At 39.1% G+C, this 21,198-nt stretch overlaps 1 protein-coding gene across 1 annotated transcript in view; it reads right to left on the bottom strand.

Annotated features, from left to right (window-relative positions):
* PRKAG2 (protein kinase AMP-activated non-catalytic subunit gamma 2) overlaps positions 1-21,198 on the bottom strand; it is a 233,615-nt gene that overhangs the window by 8,396 nt on the left and 204,021 nt on the right. The window contains exons 7-13 of the mRNA XM_075144229.1: positions 10,628-10,709; positions 9,035-9,093; positions 5,864-5,909; positions 5,005-5,059; positions 3,008-3,134; positions 1,490-1,655; positions 1,113-1,150 (exon numbers count right to left, since the gene is read on the bottom strand). Of these exons, the coding sequence (XP_075000330.1) occupies positions 1,113-1,150; positions 1,490-1,655; positions 3,008-3,134; positions 5,005-5,059; positions 5,864-5,909; positions 9,035-9,093; positions 10,628-10,709 (573 nt within the window). The remainder of the gene's footprint in view (positions 1-1,112; positions 1,151-1,489; positions 1,656-3,007; positions 3,135-5,004; positions 5,060-5,863; positions 5,910-9,034; positions 9,094-10,627; positions 10,710-21,198) is intronic.

The following is a 21,198-nucleotide window of genomic DNA, read 5'->3' as shown; positions in this document are numbered from 1 at the left end:
AAATTGAAACACTGAACCCACCAACTGTGAAATTTCATTGTCTTTGATATGTTGTATCACTCTCACTACAGCTACTACCTATTCCCTGACCAGCCTTTATGGCAGAACAGGATCTTACACAGTAGAGAATCCCAAAGAACAAAAAGACAAATGCCTAGAAAAGACAAGCAAGAACAGTGACATTACAAAATTTTCAATATTAAGAGCACTGTTTGCAGCCAGAGATATTTATAAGCTTAAAGTATTTCCATTTGGGACTGTTCTCCATATTTCTGAAAGCATTCTATGCAGCGTTTCAGACATCTGGATTCTTCATTAGCACTAGCAGGCTGATGGAATAAGCAACTTGGGCACTTAAATCTCTAAAAAATAATGTAGCTATGAGAAGTTCCAATTAGAAGGCAGGTGCATACAGCTGGGAGGGGACAGGGATAAAAAAACCTGAATATATTTTTCAAGTTTCTGAAGATCACAAGAATAGAAGAGCCCTTGCTCTCCAAGGTTGGCAAATCTTCTGAAGATCACAAGAATAGAAGAGCTCTTGCTCTCCAAGGTTGGCAAATCATGGCATGAATCTGACTACGCTGTTGCACTCCGGAGGGAAAACCAGAAACAGTGGCCTGAATTAGATCTAAACCAGAAGGAATACAGATGCAATACTCTGGAGTCAGAGACTCACACAAAAGAATGGGCCAAGTAGTTTTAATTCACTGAGAAGGTCAAGTCGTACAAAGTATCCAGACTGCATGAAGAAATCTGCATTCTCTTTGAAAACAGACTGTGGAATGGCAGCAGCTGGGAAAAGAAAGTCCAATCTCAAAAATAGAAACAAACATAAAAAGTCTATGCCCTCTTTTTGTAATAGTACAGCCAGATCTAATTTTGGGTAACATCCAGAGCAGTAGATGCCTATGTGCAAGTAGTATTACTAAGGATAGCTTAAATAAAAAATAATAATAAAAGATGCTGTGCAGGGTGAATTGAATCTGTTTTATTCAGTTTGTTAACTAAAGCCTAAGAAACAAAATAGCCAAAACTGACAAATTAACAAATTAATTTGCAAATGCTTACTGCATATAAAATATTTAATAGATTTAAAGAGAGATACTTACTATTACATCAAATTTGGAATAAATATCTACAACTTTTCCTAAAAAGAAAAAGAAAAGTTAATAAAGTGCTTAAAATACAACATTAGTTTTCTTGCTTCCTGCTTTCATTTGTTATCTTACAATTATACAGAAAGAAAACAGACAGGTCAAGAAGGAAAGATGGAAAAAAACCCAAACAACCCACCAAACCATGAAGTTCTTCCAAGCCTATCAGCCTACATCTTGCATAAATATTTCTTTATATTCCCTTGCTCCCTCTCTCCCCTTTTTGGAAAATTTTTAAATTCTTTTTCCTCTTCCCCCCGCCCCAACATCAATCCAGGGTTCAGCACCATTTATCTTACCACACTTTTGTTTACAGAAGACCCAACACGCACCTGACTCATCCACAACAGGTAATGCCGATATCCTTCTCTCTACAAATATATTCAAGGCTTTAATGATAGGAGTGTCTGGATGTATGAAGGCAATGTTGTGGTAAGTTCCTATTCCAAGTTCATCCAGATTCTTCTTCATAAAGGCAGGCTTTGGCATCTCTGACATCTAGGAAAGTCAGAATGAATGTATGTATTTACAGTGCAGTTTTCTACACCTACCATATTTCCATATGATTGGTATATATATTAGGAAATCTGTATTCACTCATCATTCTGTATCAGAAATAGTGTGGCCAGCAGGAGCAGGGAGGTGATCGTGCCCCTGTACTCGGCACTGGTGAGGCCGCACCTCGAATCCTGTGTTCAGTTTTGGGCCCCTCACTGCAAGAAGGGGGGGTGGAGGTGCTGGAGCGTGTCCAGAGGAGGGCAACGAAGCTGGTGAAGGGCCTGGAGCACAAGTCTGATGAGGAGCGGCTGAGGGAGCTGGGACTGTTTAGTCTGGAGAAGAGGAGGCTGAGGGGAGACCTCATCGCGCTCTACAACTACCTGAAAGGAGGTTGTAGCGAGGTGGGGGTTGGTCTCCTCCCAAGTAACAAGCGATAGGACGAGAGGAAATGGCCTCAAGTTGCACCAAGGGAGGTTTAGATTGGACATTAGGAGAAATTTCTTTACTGAAAGAGTGATCAGGCCTTGGAACAGGCTTCCAGGGAAGTGGTTGAGTCACCATCCCTGGAAGTATTTAAAAGACGTGTAGATGAGGCCCTTAGGGACATGGTGTAGTGGGCATGGTGGTGTTGGGTTGACGGTTGGACTCGATGATCTTATAGGTCTTTTCCAACCTTAACGATGCTATGATTCTATGATTTATGGACTCCACATGATTGTTACAGATCATTACAGTAATCTGCTACTAGATTAACGTAAAGCCAAAACAAGCTCAAATCTAGAAGCACTACTTCTGTTCAAAGGAGCTCTAAATTAAGACTATGTAACTAAGTTTTTTTCTCATTTATTTTTGTAGTAACCCATCACTAAAAGCTTTTGATCCTAAGTTATGTCATTCCCACCGAAACTGAAGAGAGAAGACAGCAAAACATACTATACACTGAATGCTTTTTTTGAACTCTTGTTGCTCTGTTTGGCCTCCTATTTATTCCTGTGACTGATATAAGCTACAGTGAGTAATGATAATCTCGTCTCTGGTAGACAACTCATTTTTCTATTCATGTAAACAAGCTTCTGAAGCTGAGTAGATCTTCCAGAAAGGACAGCAAATTACTCAAAATAGCCAAGACAAGTCCTTGGTGTTTAGGTTTCTTTGACTAAAACAAAGTAAAGGTAATGGACACGTCCTACATCAAGCTTTAATTTCTCCGTTATCAAAAAAAGATATGCACAGACACAATGAATATGAAAGTTTATCAAGAAGTTTCTGTACTAAGACTTAAATTACTTCAAGATGTCTACTGGGAGGGGGGTGGAAAATCAGTTAAGCAAAGCATAACTTTAAATACTTACAAAAAGCTGGAGGAACTTGAGGATTCTTTTATGGGTAAGTATATAAAGTGCATTTCCACTGACGGGATCTATAACTGGCAATCTGTGGATTTTGTTTTTGATCAATGAATATACAGCATCAAAAAGGCTAAGGGGAAAAACAATTTTTTTTTTAATGAATTCTAGCTGACAATGAGTAATGTCAAGTGATATATTCACATATTTACAAACCCCCATGAAGTACATACGATGAGTAATTATTTGCATTATCTTTAATGTTATAGAAAACAGAAGTTAAGGGATTTCAAATTAACTTTTGCAGCTGGTAAAACATATCAACAATATGGTCATGAACATCTAAAACCAGTAAGAAAATATCATGGAAAGTGACTTTTTGTGGTAGAAAGTATAGCAGAAATATTTCTTCACAAGTGTAAATTGTTTTTCCAAAGAGTGCTCTGCTCACAGTATCCTTGCACTCAGAATGCTTATTTCTGTTCAGAGACAGACAGACAGTGAAAAACAAGTGTTCTTGCACTTAATGCATCTCAATCCCAAACTTCTGTAACATTTTCTAGGAAGAGCATTTTTATGATAAGTGCATATATGCAACTAAGCCAAAAGAATTATCTAATAATTTCACTGTATTATCATTGGGGATTGGCAAAAAGTTATTCTCAGGAGATCTCAAACATTCCTCCAGACACTGCAGACTATGATTTAGCAATACTCCAACCTACGCAAGTCTGCTCTTCTTGCAAGTAACACTTTTTTTTCTCCCTTGGTCCTAGTAAGACTATGATAAAACAGCTGACCACCAACTGCAATAAATTAGTAAGTAATAAAGTTAGTAAAACTTTGACAAATGCCTACTTGCTGGAGTAGGCTTCTTCCCATACGTAAACTATATGTTCTGAGTCCTCTACAGGGATGAACTATCCCCATTTGGACATGGAGTCAAGATTCCCACCATCACACTGTAGATTCCACTCCTGGAGTAAGCATGTAACTACTTCTAAGTGCTGCAGTCTGATTGTCACAGAACCCAAGTCCATTTCTGGATCAGGTCTTAAGCTGACTTGCTGTATCCTTTTATACATGTCCTACTCCATCTTCTTTATTGCAGTACTTCTCTTGCTGCACTTTGACTGAAAACAATTACACTATTTTGTTATCTTAACGATATTCTTTGCAACTAGCTATCATTCAAAATACCTTCCTTATGACTTAATTGAATGACGCATTCATGACTTAGAGGCAATTCTATTGAGGTAATCCCTAGAGTTCCCTTCACCAGTTTCCTTTGATAGGGCATAAGCAATCCCATGCTACAAACTGAAAGCAAGAATCAGAGCTTCACTCTCTAATTCAGTGATTAAGTAGTACGCAAGTTGTTAAGTGATCAACTAAAGCTTTCTCTCAAGTTACCTTTGGTAAATAAGGTATAATGGCAGTTTAAAAACTATTTCTTTCAAATTCCATCAAGAAGAAAAGGACAGTCATTTATATTTTAAGGAACACAACCTAGTAGTAGAGCAGAACGAAACACACAGATACTGTCTTTCATTTAGTGAAGGAAAGTTACTTGCGTTAAAAAGTACTGTAAGTTTTCAATTACTATGATTGCTGAGAACAAGACAGCTGAAAGGCTCTGTACAGCTTTTGATTTTCATGAAACGAACATGACTTGCAGGCTAGCTTGAAGGGTCATCATGTTGCCTTTTTTGCATATTTTTTTGGCAATTAATTTTGATCCATGTCTAGTTTATTTACCAGAACAATTACACTGATAAAAGACAAAAGTTAAACTAAAATTTCTCTTCTTTGGATAATTAAAAAAAGTCCTCATTCACAACAAAAAACTCCCATGCCTTCTTGATTGTATTAAAAGAGTCCTTCATTATTGTACTCTAGCTTACAATATAAATTGTTTCTTATTATAGAAAGAAGTCTTAAATTCAGTGTTGAGATTGAGTTAGTTTATTTCAAGTTAAACAGACTGAAAAGCAAAATCCTACCTTGCATCTGGGGAGATGTTCACTAAAGGTTTAAATGTCTCTTGTAAATAAAGCTCTGTGTATAGAAAATTAACAGACCATTACCAACTTATATGAAAACATTAGCTTTTTTATGAAAGCATTTTATGAATTAATTCGTACAAAATTAAGCGGAAGAGAGAGCGCAATATATACTTTAAATATTCTACCACTTACGCACCTTCCTTTATATTGACATTTAAAAAGACAGAAGTTCTAAAAGCGGGACTAAACTGACTACCACCAGGGGTCACTGCAACAACAGCAAATAATTCTTTACCAGTTCCTTTTCTGAGAGGGTCTGCTGCATGGAGTACTTCTATATATTATTTCATGGCATATAGTCTTTTTTTTTACATAAAGCTTCCTCCCTCCATTCAGCACTTGTGTTTACACCTGGCATGTTCTATGTCTTTCTCCTCCCATCACGCAATTCCCTCAGGCATAGCTTGTTGCTCATCCATCAGTTCACTCGATACATAGTGTCATTTATTCATTCTGCGTCCTGGCTCAGATACATTTCCACTCCACATATACTCATCAACTCTACAGCCGTACCTGCCGCCTTACTCCAGTTTCTTTTTTTTCTTTCTTAAAGAGCGAGATGGTACTGATCATGAACAAGTGGCGAAGTAGTATATAACCCAGATCACTCTAGTCCACGCACTGTTTCAGGTAGAAAAATAAGCAGCAGGAGCAAATGGGCAAGCTTTTACTACTCCTGCTTTCATTAAAAAGTATGAGGAGAGAGACAAGCTAAGTCTATGATTAATTAAAAATCCACTACACTGAAAAACATTAGAATATTTCAAATTATTAACCAAGTAGTAAATATCCTTACCCCTCCAGGTTTCTATCTTGTGCTCCTCCAATTCATAAATCTGAACCTACAATGGGTAGATGGAAAATTTAGCTTGAAGTATTAATTTTAAACCCAAAATCATTAACAATATTATAAATATGTGAATAATTTCCTTACATTTCATTGCAGGCAATCTAACAGAGTAAGAACAGTCCAGAATAACATTTCTTGGCAACAACAAGAAGAAAGGGTGCAATCCTGCTCAGTGCAGAATACCATACTGGACCTGTCATTTCGGAGGACAGGAAAGATCTTTTTACTTGCCTAGGTTTGTAGTCTAGATCTCTTCTAGACTCAAAGGCATTTCCTCAGTAATTTATCTCACCTTAAAACAATCATGCCAGAGTAAACCCTCTGACGATTCCTCGCAGAACCCAAACCAGTAAAAAGCTTACCCTGATCACTTGACTTCTTAATGCTAACAGAGATGAATTTTACTGTTACTTGATTACAAACAAGCAAGAGCACTTGGTTTAGTGCTCAGTTCAATCAGAAGAACCAACATCGTATTCCCCCCCACCTAAGTTTAATCTTTTACTGATGTTATATTCTTCAAATGTTTTCAGACGCTGCATCTAAGCCATGCATGCTCTCAGCATTTCTCCTGTGCCAGCAATGTTCCTCATCTGACCTGTGTTCAGCTGGTCCTGGGAACCAAGCAGGCAAAAAAATGTTAGCTTTCTGCTGGTTTAGCTTCCTTAACTGGCTTACAAAAAGGACAGGCAAATGATACTGGACAAAGGATGTGGCAAGTCTGCACCTTTTGGTGGCAGCTTATCCTCAGATCAGATCAGCAAGAACATCAAACCACTCTCAAGAGTCCAGTCTTTGAAGTTTAAACCAAAACAAAACCAAAAAAGACACGGTCACATCACCAACTTCCTGCTGTTCAGCAGCTATTTCACAAAGTTCTTTGTCAAAAGATTGCATAACCTCCCTACAGCAGCTCCTTCCATCTTGCTGATGGTTTTCTAAAAATGTTTCAGATGCGAAACCTACCTTTCTCTAAAGGTATCAAGCTGCAAGCTAGCCACTTGTAATAGCAATTGCACTCGCTATAGCCTAGGCCAAAGTTGCCTGTCACCCCTCACACAGCTCTTCTCTGTCAGGTACCTCTGCGAACACTGCTGAAGCTGAAAGGTTTACAGGTGAAGGGTAAAAGTCTCCACAAAGCCTACTACATTTATCTTTGAGCTAAAGGAGACTACACTTAGATTACTTTCTGGAATTAGCATCCTTTGAAGAGTATAAGGGAATGTTAGATTAATATACTATAATTGGACTACTCAAATATACCATTTCTAGATGACATAAAAGATTCCTACATAAGTTAAATCATCTTTTAGGGCACTTGACTAAAAAGGCAGTTAAGAGACAGTGGAGTGCAGTTCAGAAGATCTACTGAAGCGATCAGAAGAACAGGAGACCGCTTTACATGCCGACAAGATGAGGCTAAACCTAGTTCTTTGACCACAATATAGGGAGAGACTACCTGAATGTTCCTCATCAATCATTTAAAGATACTATCTCGTACATGAACAGCAACATGCTTCATACTGTATGTGATGTGATGTATTTAGAAAGAGTGACTAAATATTTTCAGCATAATTTTACCTATTAAGATTAGAGCATTCCCTCATGGAAAATTACTTTTTTTTTTTTTTTTAATAGAAGACTGCATCAATCACTTAAATCAAATGTTGTCACTTCTCAGCTATTCCTCCTTACTGCTGCCATTTTAAACACAACCTATGGAATAGGATGTTAGACAATGTAAATAGGAGTGACAACAGTTACACAGTGACTTTAGGTAAAGTTACATGGAAAAATTGGTAGTATTGGGGTTGAGGGTCATTACAATATGGAAACCATTTTAAGGAAGTTACTAGTGTGCAGACACTTTTCATTTGCTTCTTCCCCCACCCCTTGTAAATCCCCAGGGGGAAAAAAAAAATAATTCTTTAACAGGAAGAAAGGACAGTACACCGCACTATTGGCATCCGACAAGAATTTCACTATGAATTTTAAAAAATTAACATGAGCTTTGAGAAGCCTAATACATCAGATGTCTGCTTCATCCAACTGTTCTTGATTTTTTAGCTAATAAAACATAGTATGTATGTTTTAATTGGTAGAGGGGGAATTGTAATTTGACAGGAACAAGAAAGGGATGTAAATCTTTGTATGAACATGCAAGCAAGAGAATTTCATTAACTGACTGCCAATGGGAATTTTAAGTTACAGTTAATTGAAGTCAACAGATCTCCAACTGATTATGCAATTCAGCCATGTAACTAAAATATTTGCATATGTTTAACTAGTTTAACTTGTTTATTCTACACCATCACTCCAAGAACAGAGTAACCTTTTAATGCATCCAAGCCTCTGTAAGCTAGTCTTCTGTTTAATTCCGCATATTCCTTTCAGAATAGCTCTATCATAGTTATGAGACAAAGATGATGATATAAACATGTTAAACATGTTAACCATGCATAGCTACATACTTGCTTTTTAAATACAATGAACTTTTTCATGGGACTTTAAAGCATCCCCCCCAAAATGCTTCTTGGTTGATATTTATCATTTATATAGAGCTCTGATTATTATTGAAATATATGCTTTGAAACAACCTGAACACAAATAAATACAGTGATCAATAATCAAGTATTTTCCCTCATACTTTTTATATCATATGCAGTTTTTATTAAGTATTTTAAGCCAGGTCCTTCATCCCAAATGCATTAGTCATCAGTTGCAACAGTAAGTAGAACCTCGTATCCAAAACGAAGGCTGTCATTATGGTAAGCACCCCACAAAACATAATAAGTGGTAGTACTCATTAAGGAAATTCCTCATGTTTATACATGTATAACTGAAGAAGACAGATTACATTACCTGCCCAAGCTCATAGGACCTTCGTGGCTAAAGCTGGGAACTGAACCCAAGTATCCAGATACCATTCTATTACCTTGCTCACAAAGCCATTTTCTCTTTCAGAAAAAAACCCACAGTGAGTATACCCATGACATATCTAAGCTTCCAAAGACTTAGATAATAATACTCATCATCATCATCAATCTTTCGGGTTTGATATCTCAGTTTCTGTACTGTATGGCAAATGATAAAAGTATAGCTTAACATCATACTTACCATTGGAGACTTATAGTATCTATGCAGTATGTTAATGAAATCTGTAATTGTTAACATTCCTGTAACAAGCGATATATAAAAAAAAGTTCTTCAGATATATACTTAACATATAGAACTTTCAGTTATTTTCTCTATTTATATTCACAATATATAACTTAATAAACATTAAATCCATGTAACATACTATTTGTATTGGACTAATCAACAGTGGAATTCTGAAACTATGTATATTCACCTTCACATTGATACAACACTTCAGAATAAAACCACACATCTGAATTAATATTCAAAATTATAATGTATGTACTTTTCCTCCTCTTTCAGTCTGACCCAAAGAAAACCTTGAATCCAGACTGCATCCACCCCCAAAAGCATGGGAAGAAAAGAGGAGGGTTAGAACATCTTTAAAGATTGGAGACCTCTCCTTGCCTTTCATTTTCTTTTCAAATAAGACACATTCTCATTATGTACTTGCCAAGTTAGACTCAAATGAAGGAACAGTATAATCCATTTTCTTGAATATTGCTTATTAAAGAACTTCATTCAATCATTTCCACAGTAATCCTCAATGTCTGTATTGAAATGTGACTTTTTTTTTTAAACAAAAGATATAGTACACCCATAGTATATACATTTCAACCACTAACACCAAACTACGTAATACAATATTGATGATTAGTTTAGTTACCTGAAAACTTAATCTTTTTTGAGCTTTCAAGGTCTAAATTTGAGATGTAATTGCTCCACTGTTTACTACTCTTACATCTAAACTGAAGAAACTAAGAAATGGGGAAGGGAAAAATTAATTCAGAGGTCAGCTTTAAATCACTACAGCTTAGTTATAGACAGAAAATGAAATTAAATATAAAAGATACACAGCATTCCTATGATGTATTGCATGAAACTACTGCTCCTCCCCCCTTGGATTTAAAATATTTTTACAAATGCTTTACAATTCATTTCTACCATTCATTTCCAAGAATCCTCAATCTATATTCCAGGTCACAAGCAGCATATTTAATATTATTTGTAACTGCCACTATGACCCTGTTTTCTAACTGCAACAGAGACCTAACTTTGGAAGATTATTGTTGTGGCAATTAATTACATGACTTTTAAAAAAGCAATACATAGAGCTAATGTTTTTCTCCCAATATGGGACATATCTGTAGCATTCAACATCAGTTCTGGTATTTAAGGATTTCTCAAGTGCACCTTACTGAAAATGTGCAGAAAAAGACATGCTCGTATTGCATGTATATTAGGATACTGTAACATGAAATTCTTCTTTTTATAGTTCCTATTTTCAAATTCTTTTTGTGCCCATTACCTTTATTTTTAAATACATAGTGAAATGCACATATTAGAAACCAAATTTCAGAAGGTCAGGACCTAAAAGAATCATCATGATTCCCAAAGCAGAACAACACTATGAAAGCCGGTAACATTTCACTCCTCACAAGGAAGGAAAATAAACCCTCTTCGCCAGTGTATTTCTAGGATGCTAGACCATGGCTAGCCCCAGACAACCTTCTGCAACAGTAAAGCACCCCAGAAATTCAAGTAATCCTGAATAATGTTAGAACTACTTACCTACAAAACTCTGTTTTTTACTCTCCCACAGTGGAGCTGCTCTCACACCATTTGCCACCAAGGCAAAAAAGGCTTTCTTTACCTGCAAAAAGAATGAACAACTAAAAAAATGTCTGCTCTTAATTTAGCATACCAGACACCAACAGAAGGGTCTCCCCAGTTACTAGGAAAAAAAAGCAGTATAAACAGGTAGCTGGTATTCAAAACAGAACAAAAAACACGCACACCAAACAAAAACCTTAAGTCTTGTACTTCTAGAATAGTTAAAAAGCTTAGAAAAAAGCTTAGCAAAACCAGATCTGTTTTTGTTTTATTATGTGAATATTCTATGTGAAAGCCTCTGGTGAAGAAGTAAGCTGATACAGCTGAAAAGGTATGCTTGCTAACCTCAAATTTATTCCCGTTTGATATTATCCATAAAAGTTATATCCCCCCAAATCATGACATTGAATAAATCTGTAATAAAAATAATTATCACAAGTGTCCACTTTACGGATATAGCTTAACATTTGAAGATTGTGCTACCACTATAGCAACAGTTGTATTACAAAAAAAAAAAAAAAACTGAAACAAAAGTCTTGTTTCCTCTCCAGTTTTTAGACTCATGATTTATACAAATTAAAAGGGATTGTTTGATTATTTTAAATATGACTGAAAGTTAAAAGGACTAGCTAGCCTGTTTCGCTGCTAAAGAAATGTTTCATTTTTTAATGAATTAACTCTCCCCAATTTCTGAATCAGAGGTTATAAGGTTATAGTATCATTCTCAAAAGAAAAGAAATTTCCCTGTGAACACTAGTTCTCTGAAGCATGAAGCAATCAGGCTCTAGTGCACCTCAAACTCTTGATCTCCTGATGATATGCTTGAGCATGTTATCATTCCTGTCCTGCTCACACCCCTAAATAGTCTTCACACGGAAAACACAATACAGAAGTTCTTGTCCAGGTCTTGACCTGGCACAAAACTAGGACATAACCAATGTATATCTTTACATCCATGAAACTGGTCCTCGGTCCAAATATCATAGAAGTAGCAATTGCTTGACAATTGCAATCTGAACAGACCACGATTACAGTGTCTAAATTATGTGCCAAGGAGCTCCTCTCCACAACAGAGTCAGGAATAAAAGGGCTTCAGAGTCAATGGAATCAGCATGCAAAAAAGTAGGAGCAAACAAAAATGTAGGTAGGGAAGAAAAAAAAAAGTCTGCCATTGTTAGCTACAACCTTCTTGGAAAAGTTTGCAAAGCCATCCATACGATGGCCAGTGTCATATGATATTTGACAGAACCTCCATTAAGACTCTACTAAGTGTTATAATGTAGCAGTTTAAATTTCTAGAAGTCAGTAAGACTTCTACCCTGCACCAGAACACATCACCTCTGTCTACACGTCCGTGATTTGCCATGAGTGCTTCAAATACCTGGTTATCCTACTGTACGTGACCTCCAATCTTTAAGATTAGACTTCTGAAAGCAATCTGTATTTCTTGTGACCTCTATGCAGCCCAACTGCTTTCTTTCTGACCATGAGAAGCAAATCTACTCTCCTGACCTCAGCAGATAACAGTTCTCAAAGCTGCCTCCTGATTTTACAGATGCTTCTGCCATATCATCAATGAACAGGAATAATGATCTGCTTAACAACCATCACCCCTAAACTGCATTAAAACTGAAGAAGCCATATGGAGAAAAAAATACCCAGGACCACAAATAAGACTAAGATACACACCACGTGGTATTTATCTAGAAAATGGTTAAATAGAAAGGTCCCAGAGGTATTCAGCCACCTCACTGACACAAGGAGTCGTCAGGTAAAACAAACGTAACCAAATTACCAACATTACCATTACAGGTAGCCTGGGAGGAATACAGAGAAATTGTCCAAGTGGCCAGGGATCAGGTTAGGAAAGCTAAAGCCCTGGTAGAATTAAATCTGGCCAGGGACATAAACGGCAACAAGAAAAGCTTCTATGGGTACGTCAGGGATAAAAAGAAGACTAGGGAAAATGTGGGCCCTCTCCCAAGGGAAACGGGAGATCTGGTTACCCGGGATACAGAGAAGGTGGAGGTACTCAATGACTTTTTTGCCTCAGTCTTCACCGGCAAGTGCTCAAGCCTCATCGCCCAAGCTGCAGAAGGCAAAGGCAGGGACTGGGAGAATGAAGAACTGTCCACCGTAGAAGAAGATCAGGTTCGAGACCATCTAAGGAACCTGAAGGTGCACAAGTCCATGGGACCCGCTGAGATCCAACTGCGGGTCCTGAGGGAACTGGCGGATGAAGTTGCTAAAGCCACTATCCGTCGTATTTGAGAAGTCGTGGCAGTCCAGTGAAGTTCCCACTGACTGGCAAAGGGGAAACATAACCCCCATTTTTAAAAGAGAGTTTTCCCTTTAAAAAGGGAAAAAAGGAAGACCCGGGGAACTACAGGCCAGTCAGTCTCCCCTCTGTGCCTGGGAAGATCATGGAACAGATCCTCCTGGAAGCTATGCTAAGGCACACAGAGGACAGGGAGGTGATTCGAGACAGTCAGCATGGCTTCACCAAGGGCAAGTCCTGCCTGACCAACCTAGTGGCCTTCTATGATGGAGTGACTACATCAGTGGACATGGGAAGGGCTACTGATGTCGTCTATCTGGACCGCTGTAAGGCATTTGACATGGTCCCCCAGAACATCCTTCTCTCTAAACTGGAGAGGCATGGGTTTGATGGGTGGACTGTCCGGTGGGTGAGGAATTGGTTGGATGGTTGCATCCAGAGGATAGTGGTCAACGGCTCAATGCCCAGATGGAGATTGGTGACGAGTGATGTCCCTCAGGGGTCCGTATTGGGACCAGTACTGTTTAATATCTTCATCAATGACATAGACCGTGGGATGGAATGCACCCTCAGCAAGTTTGCAGATGACACCAAGATGAGTGGTGCAGTCGACACGCCTGAGGGACAGGATGCCATCCAGAGGAACCTGGCCAAGCTCTAGAGAAGTGGGCCTGTGTGAACCTCATGAGGGTCAACACAGCCAAGTGCAAGGTCCTGCACCTGGGTCGGGGCAACCCCTGGTATCAATACAGGCTGGGGGAGGAAGGGATTGAGAGTGGCTCTGCCGAGAAGGACTTGGGGGTACTGGTAGATGAAAAGCTGGACATGAGCCGGCAATGTGCGCTCGCAGTCCAGAAGGCCAACCGTATCCTGGGCTGCACCAAAAGCAGCATGGCCAGCAGGTCAAGGGAGGTGATTCTGCCCCTCTGCTCCGCTCTGGTGAGACCCCTCCCTGCAGTGCTGCATCCAGCTCTGGAGCCCTCAGCACAAGAAAGACATGGACCTGTTGGAGCGGGTTCAGAGGAGGGCCACGAAAATGATCGGGGGTGGAACGCCTCTCCTATGAAGACAGGCTGAGAGAGTTGGGGTTGTTCAGCCTGGAGAAGAGAGGGCTTCAGGGAGACCTTATTGCAGCCTTTCAGTACTTAATGGGGGCTTATAAGAAAGATGGGGACACACTTTTTAGCAGGGCCTGTTGCAACAGGACAAGGGGGAATGGTTTTAAACTAAAAATGGTTTTAAACTAAAAAGGTTTTAAACTAAAGAGGGTAGATTTAGACTAGATATAAGGAAGAAATTGTTTACTATGAGGGCAGTGAAACACTGGAACAGGTAGCCCAGAGAGGTTGTAGATGCCCCATCCCTGGAAACATTCAAGGTCAAGTTGGACAGGGCTCTGAGCAACCTGATCTAGTTGAAGATGTCTCTGCTCATTGCAGGGGCATTGGGCTAGATGACCTTTAAAGGTCCTTTCCGACCCAAACTATTCTATGAAATCCACCACAGGAGAATACTAACTCATAAGGAAGACTGAAACCACAAAGAAACCCTCCAGGCGGACACATGAAGTGTTCCCACATAACAGCATCACACTGTATCACACTTACAGTTAATACAGCAAAAGCTAACAGCCGTGAGCTATTTGGGGAGCAGATATGAGACAGAAGTGAGTTCACACAGCCTAACTCCACCTGGGGGCCAAATAAGTTTTAACCATTCTTCATCAAAAAAGAGGAAAGTACACTCAAACTGCCTGAAACTGAGAGCCTTCAGCTTTGATATCTTTTCATAATAATAATAGCTATCAAGCGAGTTAATGGTCACTGTCAACTTATGTCCCAAGTCTTCCGCAAGAGTAAGGTGTTCAAGCTGTATCAGAGCAAAAAAGTAACAGCTAATCTATTAAAGCCAGGGGGAAAATAGCTTTCTTGCACATAATGATCATGCAACAAAACTCCTCAAGCAAGTTTACAAACTCTGTAATTGATAACCTGGAAAAGAAGCATGCTGACAGCAGAAAAGATGTGGAGAGCCAACTACAGAACTTCAGGCAACCTCCAAATTCTTGCTACTACTTCTTTCTCAGACACAGTAGCAGCAGAGAACACCACCTAGCACAATGTTCAGATGGGCGAGATGGTAAAATTGAGGTATTATTTTAGATTCAGGAATGATACTTCAAGAGAGACAATTGCAAAGATGTACTAAGCAAGAAGCTGAGCTTGTAGACAATCCAGAAGGAAAAGAAAGTTTCCTCAAAGGATCAGTTCTTGACCTAATATTGTTAGATTTATTTTCAAGTTATTTGTCTCCCAGAATCTTCAGTTAGATGCCATCTTGTCTAGCTTTAAAAGACAGATTTTGGAAAAACTGAGGGCTGCTGAACAGATACAGCTGCTGAGATAGCTCAGACTTAAATCCTTCATAAAAGACAATGAGTTCAGCTTGGGCATTAGGATATTAAATGTTTGATGTAATAAATCACCAAAATTTAGTAAAGAAATACTTAAACTCATCCCTCTGGGCTGTCCTCCTAGACCACAGCTTAAGTGACATTCCTATTGTTTTCTTCAGTTTTATAGTAGAAAGTGTTATACAGTTACCTTTTAAATAAAATAAAAATGCCATTAGCGCTTAATGTCAATACTTGTCTCTTATTTAAGTAAGGCAACTACAAAGCAAAAAACCAACTTCATTCTTACTTGCTAAAACTGCTTGCAAGCACAAACATACACTCATCCACTCACATTTCCCTTTAGTTTCTGTGGTTTACCAATTTCAGTTGCCCAAAGTACTGCTTGGTGGCCAGCCAAAGCACTGGGGTGTGGAGCTGGGCTTCCATCCAACACATTTAGATGTTTCAGTGATGTTCATGCAGAAAATACCCACAAGGACCTTCCTTTCAGATTGTGTATAGTTTGTAGCCTTTGAAGATCTCTACCATGTCCCATCTTTGGACCTCCAACAGTGTTGTTAATGCTCGACTCCACCAGCGTTGCTCTTTCTCTGATCTTGAGTGTTGGACTGGCCTGACCTTCACAAAACCATTGTTCGTCAGCCAGATCCCATAGATTGTTGTTTTTCAACACCATGTACAAACATTCTTTAAACAAAGCACTTTTGTTCTTATTAACCATGTAGTGGTCCTAACAAACACTATGAACCATTAAAAATGGAATTTATCTGCCCAAATTTAGAGGTTGTTCTGGTATATATGCTGACCTTGCATATTCACCGCATCTCTTTGTAGCCAACTGGGGGAAACAGTCATTTCTGTGGCATGACTCACCAGCCTTAGACAGAGATTAAGTTGTATCCCACAGATGCCATTTCCCCCCTCACTGACTATAAGATGTCTAGACATCTACAATTAGATGAGGAATCCCACTTTATGTGACTACTTGTCTTCTCCAACATTCTGCCCCTTAAGTAGAAGGGTCATATTATAGCAAAGGAACACAGCAACTGAAATCCTCCATGTATCATAGATCACCTCAACAATGGGTGCTATTACACTACAGTGAGCAGAACAGGAACAAGCTTTTCTTACTACAGGAACTCATTACACAGACTGTGAATATGCTGAATAAAAGAACAGACTAATTTAGGTTAGACAGGACTTCTGGAGGTCATCTCTTCTGCAGACCATTCAAATATTTCCACTGCAAGTCTTAAGGAGGACATAGCCTCTTACAATATAACAGTCATTACCAAGAAAGATTGAGGTAGACCCATACATAGGAAGTGCTGTTTTTCAGGTAGTAGAATATTTGGAAAACCTTGTCCCTTATGGTTAGTCAGCTCCAAAATATCTTTATTACCGGGCAGTGACTCCAGAAACAGTGGTAGCAGACAGAAGATTTCACCAGAGTACAGAAAAAGTTCTTCCTCACTGACAGGAAATAGTGAAAGGGACATTCCTCATTATGATATATCAGACCAGTAATCTTACAAGCCCTTGCAGAAATGCTCTCTCAAGCAAACATCTGTGAATGGGGGAAGCATCTGAAAGGAAAACTGAGGATGAGCTTGTTTCCAAAAATTCAGCGTGTGTACACACACACACTTTTATCTTGTTTTACCTAATACTATGTTATGAAAACTGTAATTACATGCATAAGTGTCCAGTGGGTTTCAAACTTGTCTTCCAGGGCTGTCCCATAAGGTAAGGAGGGTGATTGCTGCTGTTGCAATCACAGTTCCTGGTGCCAAAGAGTCAGTGCTGAGTAGAGTAGAGAACGCTACTCTGCTGAAAGATGCACAACTCAGCACCACTGTCTCAATGCCAAAGTTAACTTGGAAAAGCTGGAAGGTAACAGAAGTAAGAAACATAGTATGGAACACCTTCAGGTAGGCCAGTACCAAGCAAGAGGATGATGCAAAAGACTAGTAGCGTGGACAGTGTTAAAAAATCTGCCAGAACTTCCGTGGTATGGCTGCCATCCAAGGGCAAGATGATAAGATGATAAATGTGTACCTCTCTTGACTCATCTTTCACTGCATAAACCAACGCCAGGGCATTAGCTTTACTTGCCTGAGAAGCCCCTAATGTAACCTCAAGAAATGTCTATTTTATCAGATCAGAATAGAAAGGAAGAAGCTCCTTCTTTTATTTTTTGGCACAGAGCTCCCATAAAAGCAGTATCAGATCCAGTTGATCCTTGACACTTTCATCATCTCTGATTCCTGATGGATGGATGCTCAAAGGTAAGCTAGAGCATTCATCATCATTTTCACTGGATAAGTTGATAAATTCCCAGTCTTGTCTCATGATGATTTTTAAGGGCCACAAAACTTTGAGGGAACACATGCCTCAGAAAATTCACATGTGGACCCCAGTATCAAAACCAAATCTTTCAGACAATCACTGAGAAACAATAACCCTTCCTAGCATAACAAAATACAAAGTTTGGTATGTAGTTGAAAGAAATTTGCAAAAGGAAGGCATTCAGTTTTAGCAAATTGGATAAGAACAGGTGAAGAAGTGCCGTAGAAGATTAAACTCAAACCCATATACTCACATGCTCTAAGTATGAAACAGCAAGGCATGGAGTGCCTTCGCAATGGGTCCCTGGTAAAAGGGAAAAAGGTTTCCATTTTCAAGGGATAACAGCATATATATCTTCACAATATTAGCAAATATGACAAAGTCACTCTCGAATACAGTCTTTGTTCTCACTGTTAAGAGTAAGAAGGCACAAAAAATAGTTACCCCGAGACTTCTCTCTTAGAGGCTAAACACTTGCATTTCAATAGTTCTTACCAAGTAAGAAGACCAAGAGTAGTACAACTGGTCTTTGTTGTAACAGGAAAACCATCAGGCCTGTGCTGCAACCTTTGTACTGCATAAAAACTGGGCAACCTACACTTTATTCCCTTGGCCTAAATGTGTTTATGAGCTGACTGATTTTCAAATGCTTTTGATGTGAAAACATGAGGAATGGGGCAACAGTTTCTAGCCCAACATAAAAAGGACTATACTTCTTTAAGTAGCATGGCAAGTTCTCCTGCTGCCCAAATCCTGGCAGATCTCCAAGAGAGGAAAAAAAAATGAAGAGTCCCAACTACAGCGTACGAGGGAGAGGCAAGCCTGATGATCTAGCTGCAATAAGACAGATTTACAACACGTCTCCCCTGCTACTCCCACACATCACTAGGATTTCAGGTAGTGCTGCTTCTGTATCAGAGGCTGTAAGGCAGATTTCATACAAGGAATTCATCACTGTTTTTGTGTACTTTTTTGACAACATCCAGTGAAGAGGCAAAACAAGGTAACTAACTACTTGAGTAATACTAACACAGTGTCAAATAGGGTGCAAGCCCACTCGCAGGTCCAGCAAGTTATAATCTTTTCTTATCTGAAAAATACTCTTCAACAATGACTGAAGGCACTCACTTGTCTTTTTCTCCCTTATTCACTCTCAGCGTCTACTGAAAGTCTCTGGATCCCAGGTAATGCAATACAGTCCAATGGAGAAGGCTAACCACCCAACTTTCACCTGAATAGTGCCTTGTGATACAGTATTTGGGAACACAGAAAAACCACAATACTAAGTTGAAAATACAACTTTGCCAGCTCTTTGGGCAACTCTCCTCTTCCACACTGTCAGCATCATCTTCAAAGAATTTATTTCTATGGCCTGAAAATTTTTGTGAACTAAACTGGAATCAAGGACTCCAGCATTCATCCCCAGATCCCATGATCATCACCTTGATAATACAAAAGCAGTGCTTTGGAGCAATTCACACCCAGATGGCAATGACATTTGAACACCTTCAATTGAGGAGAAGGTAGTTCTTCTCAAACGGAAGATCTGAAGCAAAGAAATTTCAGGGTGGTGGACCAATTTTCCAGAGAATCTCCACATCAGCTTTTCAAACAGTCAAGAGGAAATTGAAAAACACTTCTCCTAACTTGTAATCTAGGGACGACACCTACTATCAGGAAACAGTTAAAGTTCTGACAGGAATCGCTTTCTTTTTTAGGGGATCATTAATTGCTTTGTCTTTGTTTCCCAAAAAGTGGCCAACAAAACGTTGGGAAGGATATGAAACATTAAACTTGCAATTCCATTTTTTTTTTCTTCAAATAAAGCTGTAATTTCCAATCCAGACATCTTTTTAAGTTACAGAAAACTACAGTCCTGTAAAGCAGCTATTTTGAAAAGTTAAAAACCTCTTTTGTAGTGCATATATATAGTTCAGTGTTTTCATAAATAGGCTTGTCTGGAGGGACTAAACCAGTATGCAAGACTGCAACCAACCATCTCAGCATGTCTACTGTTGCATTCAAATTTATTTTCCAATTATTTTCTTCTTTGGTCTATGAATTTGGTAGAAGCATTTCCTCTTAAAGGACTATGCCTTTAAAAAAAAAAAGAAAAAGGCTACTTAAGGACTTAGCAATAAAGACTTTTGCCTAGGGCGAGAGCCAAGCAGGTCTTGAAGAGAAGAATTTCCTCCTTTACCTTATCACACCCTCAAGTAAAGTAGAGAAAAATTGGACAAACCTGTTATTAACTGAGTGGCTACATTTGCTTTAACATCTGAAAAACCCCAACCAACAAATATCCACAAACAGCTCCTCTAGCTCATGTGAATTTTGGAAAGCTTAGGTGAACCCAGATCAAAATTCAGTTCTCTTCTCCATTCACAGGAGATGGAAAGGGAACACTCCTGGTAGATGATGTACTACTAACGGCCATAGAGTGTTTAGTAAAATTTAAGAGCTGATGGAGTAATACCCAAGCCAAACCCCAGAAACAATAGGTAGTGTCTTATCCTCAAGTTAAAGTATGCAGGCACATGTTCTAGATTTTTCCCCAGAGAGCAGGTACTATGTCCACATGCAGAAATCTTCCTCCCACCACATCCACATGAAAACATACCAATCCAACTGAAGACACCAAACCGAGACCTTAACTGATACTCTATGTCAATATGCACATATTGTAGCTGGCAATTAAGGGCTCTCCTCCTCCCTCTAATCACCACACGTGCTGATTTAATCAGGACCTCTTCTAGATAGCCGCTAGTCCATGATTACAGTCAACTCTGTTATTCCATCCCAGTAAGGTACTCTGCTGATATTTACTTCCACCTGCTGCCTAAGCATTCTAGTTTAAAAAAAAAAAAAAAAAAGCACAGCTCTGTTTTTGGGAGGGAGAATCACTTCAAGCCAGAATTTCTGCTGCTAGATTTCATGCCACAGTGGGCTAAGAGCAAGACATTAGGTAAGCCTCGTAGGCAGAGCCACTGGGACCAGCTGCATTGGGAAGGGTACAGAAATTATTTCACAGATTAAGATCTTACCAGAAAAAGAGGTGGTGGGGTGGGGAAGGCAAGAAGACTGATGCATGGCTTTCACTCAGCCAAGCACAAACACCTTACCTACACCCTGTGTAGGCCAAAAAATCTCTGCTTACTTGGTACAATGAACTCATATTATCTTCCTCCAAGATCCAGGAATGAATGCTTCCTATTGGTTTTGAGAGCTGCAGGAATTAAGCTCCTATGCTTGTTGTGTACAAGCAACAGGAGCAGCTCTAAAAAAACTAAGAGTTTTCCCATATTACACTACTGATTCCAGCCTGATCTCAACGAAGGGAGCTTTTATGTGGCCTGCTCAACTGCCTCAGCCCACATGCCAGTTACAAGCTAAATTACATTATTCTCGTACAGTTCCGTGGAACGGGTAAGCAAGGAGGGGTGTTCAAACTCCTCAGAAATGCAGACAGTATATTAGTTTAAA

This window comes from Calonectris borealis, chromosome 2, assembly GCF_964195595.1.
Source record: "Calonectris borealis chromosome 2, bCalBor7.hap1.2, whole genome shotgun sequence".
NCBI classification, from domain to species: domain Eukaryota; kingdom Metazoa; phylum Chordata; class Aves; order Procellariiformes; family Procellariidae; genus Calonectris; species Calonectris borealis.
Note: the sequence above shows the minus strand (reverse complement) of the source record. Positions and strands in the feature narration are given on the sequence as shown.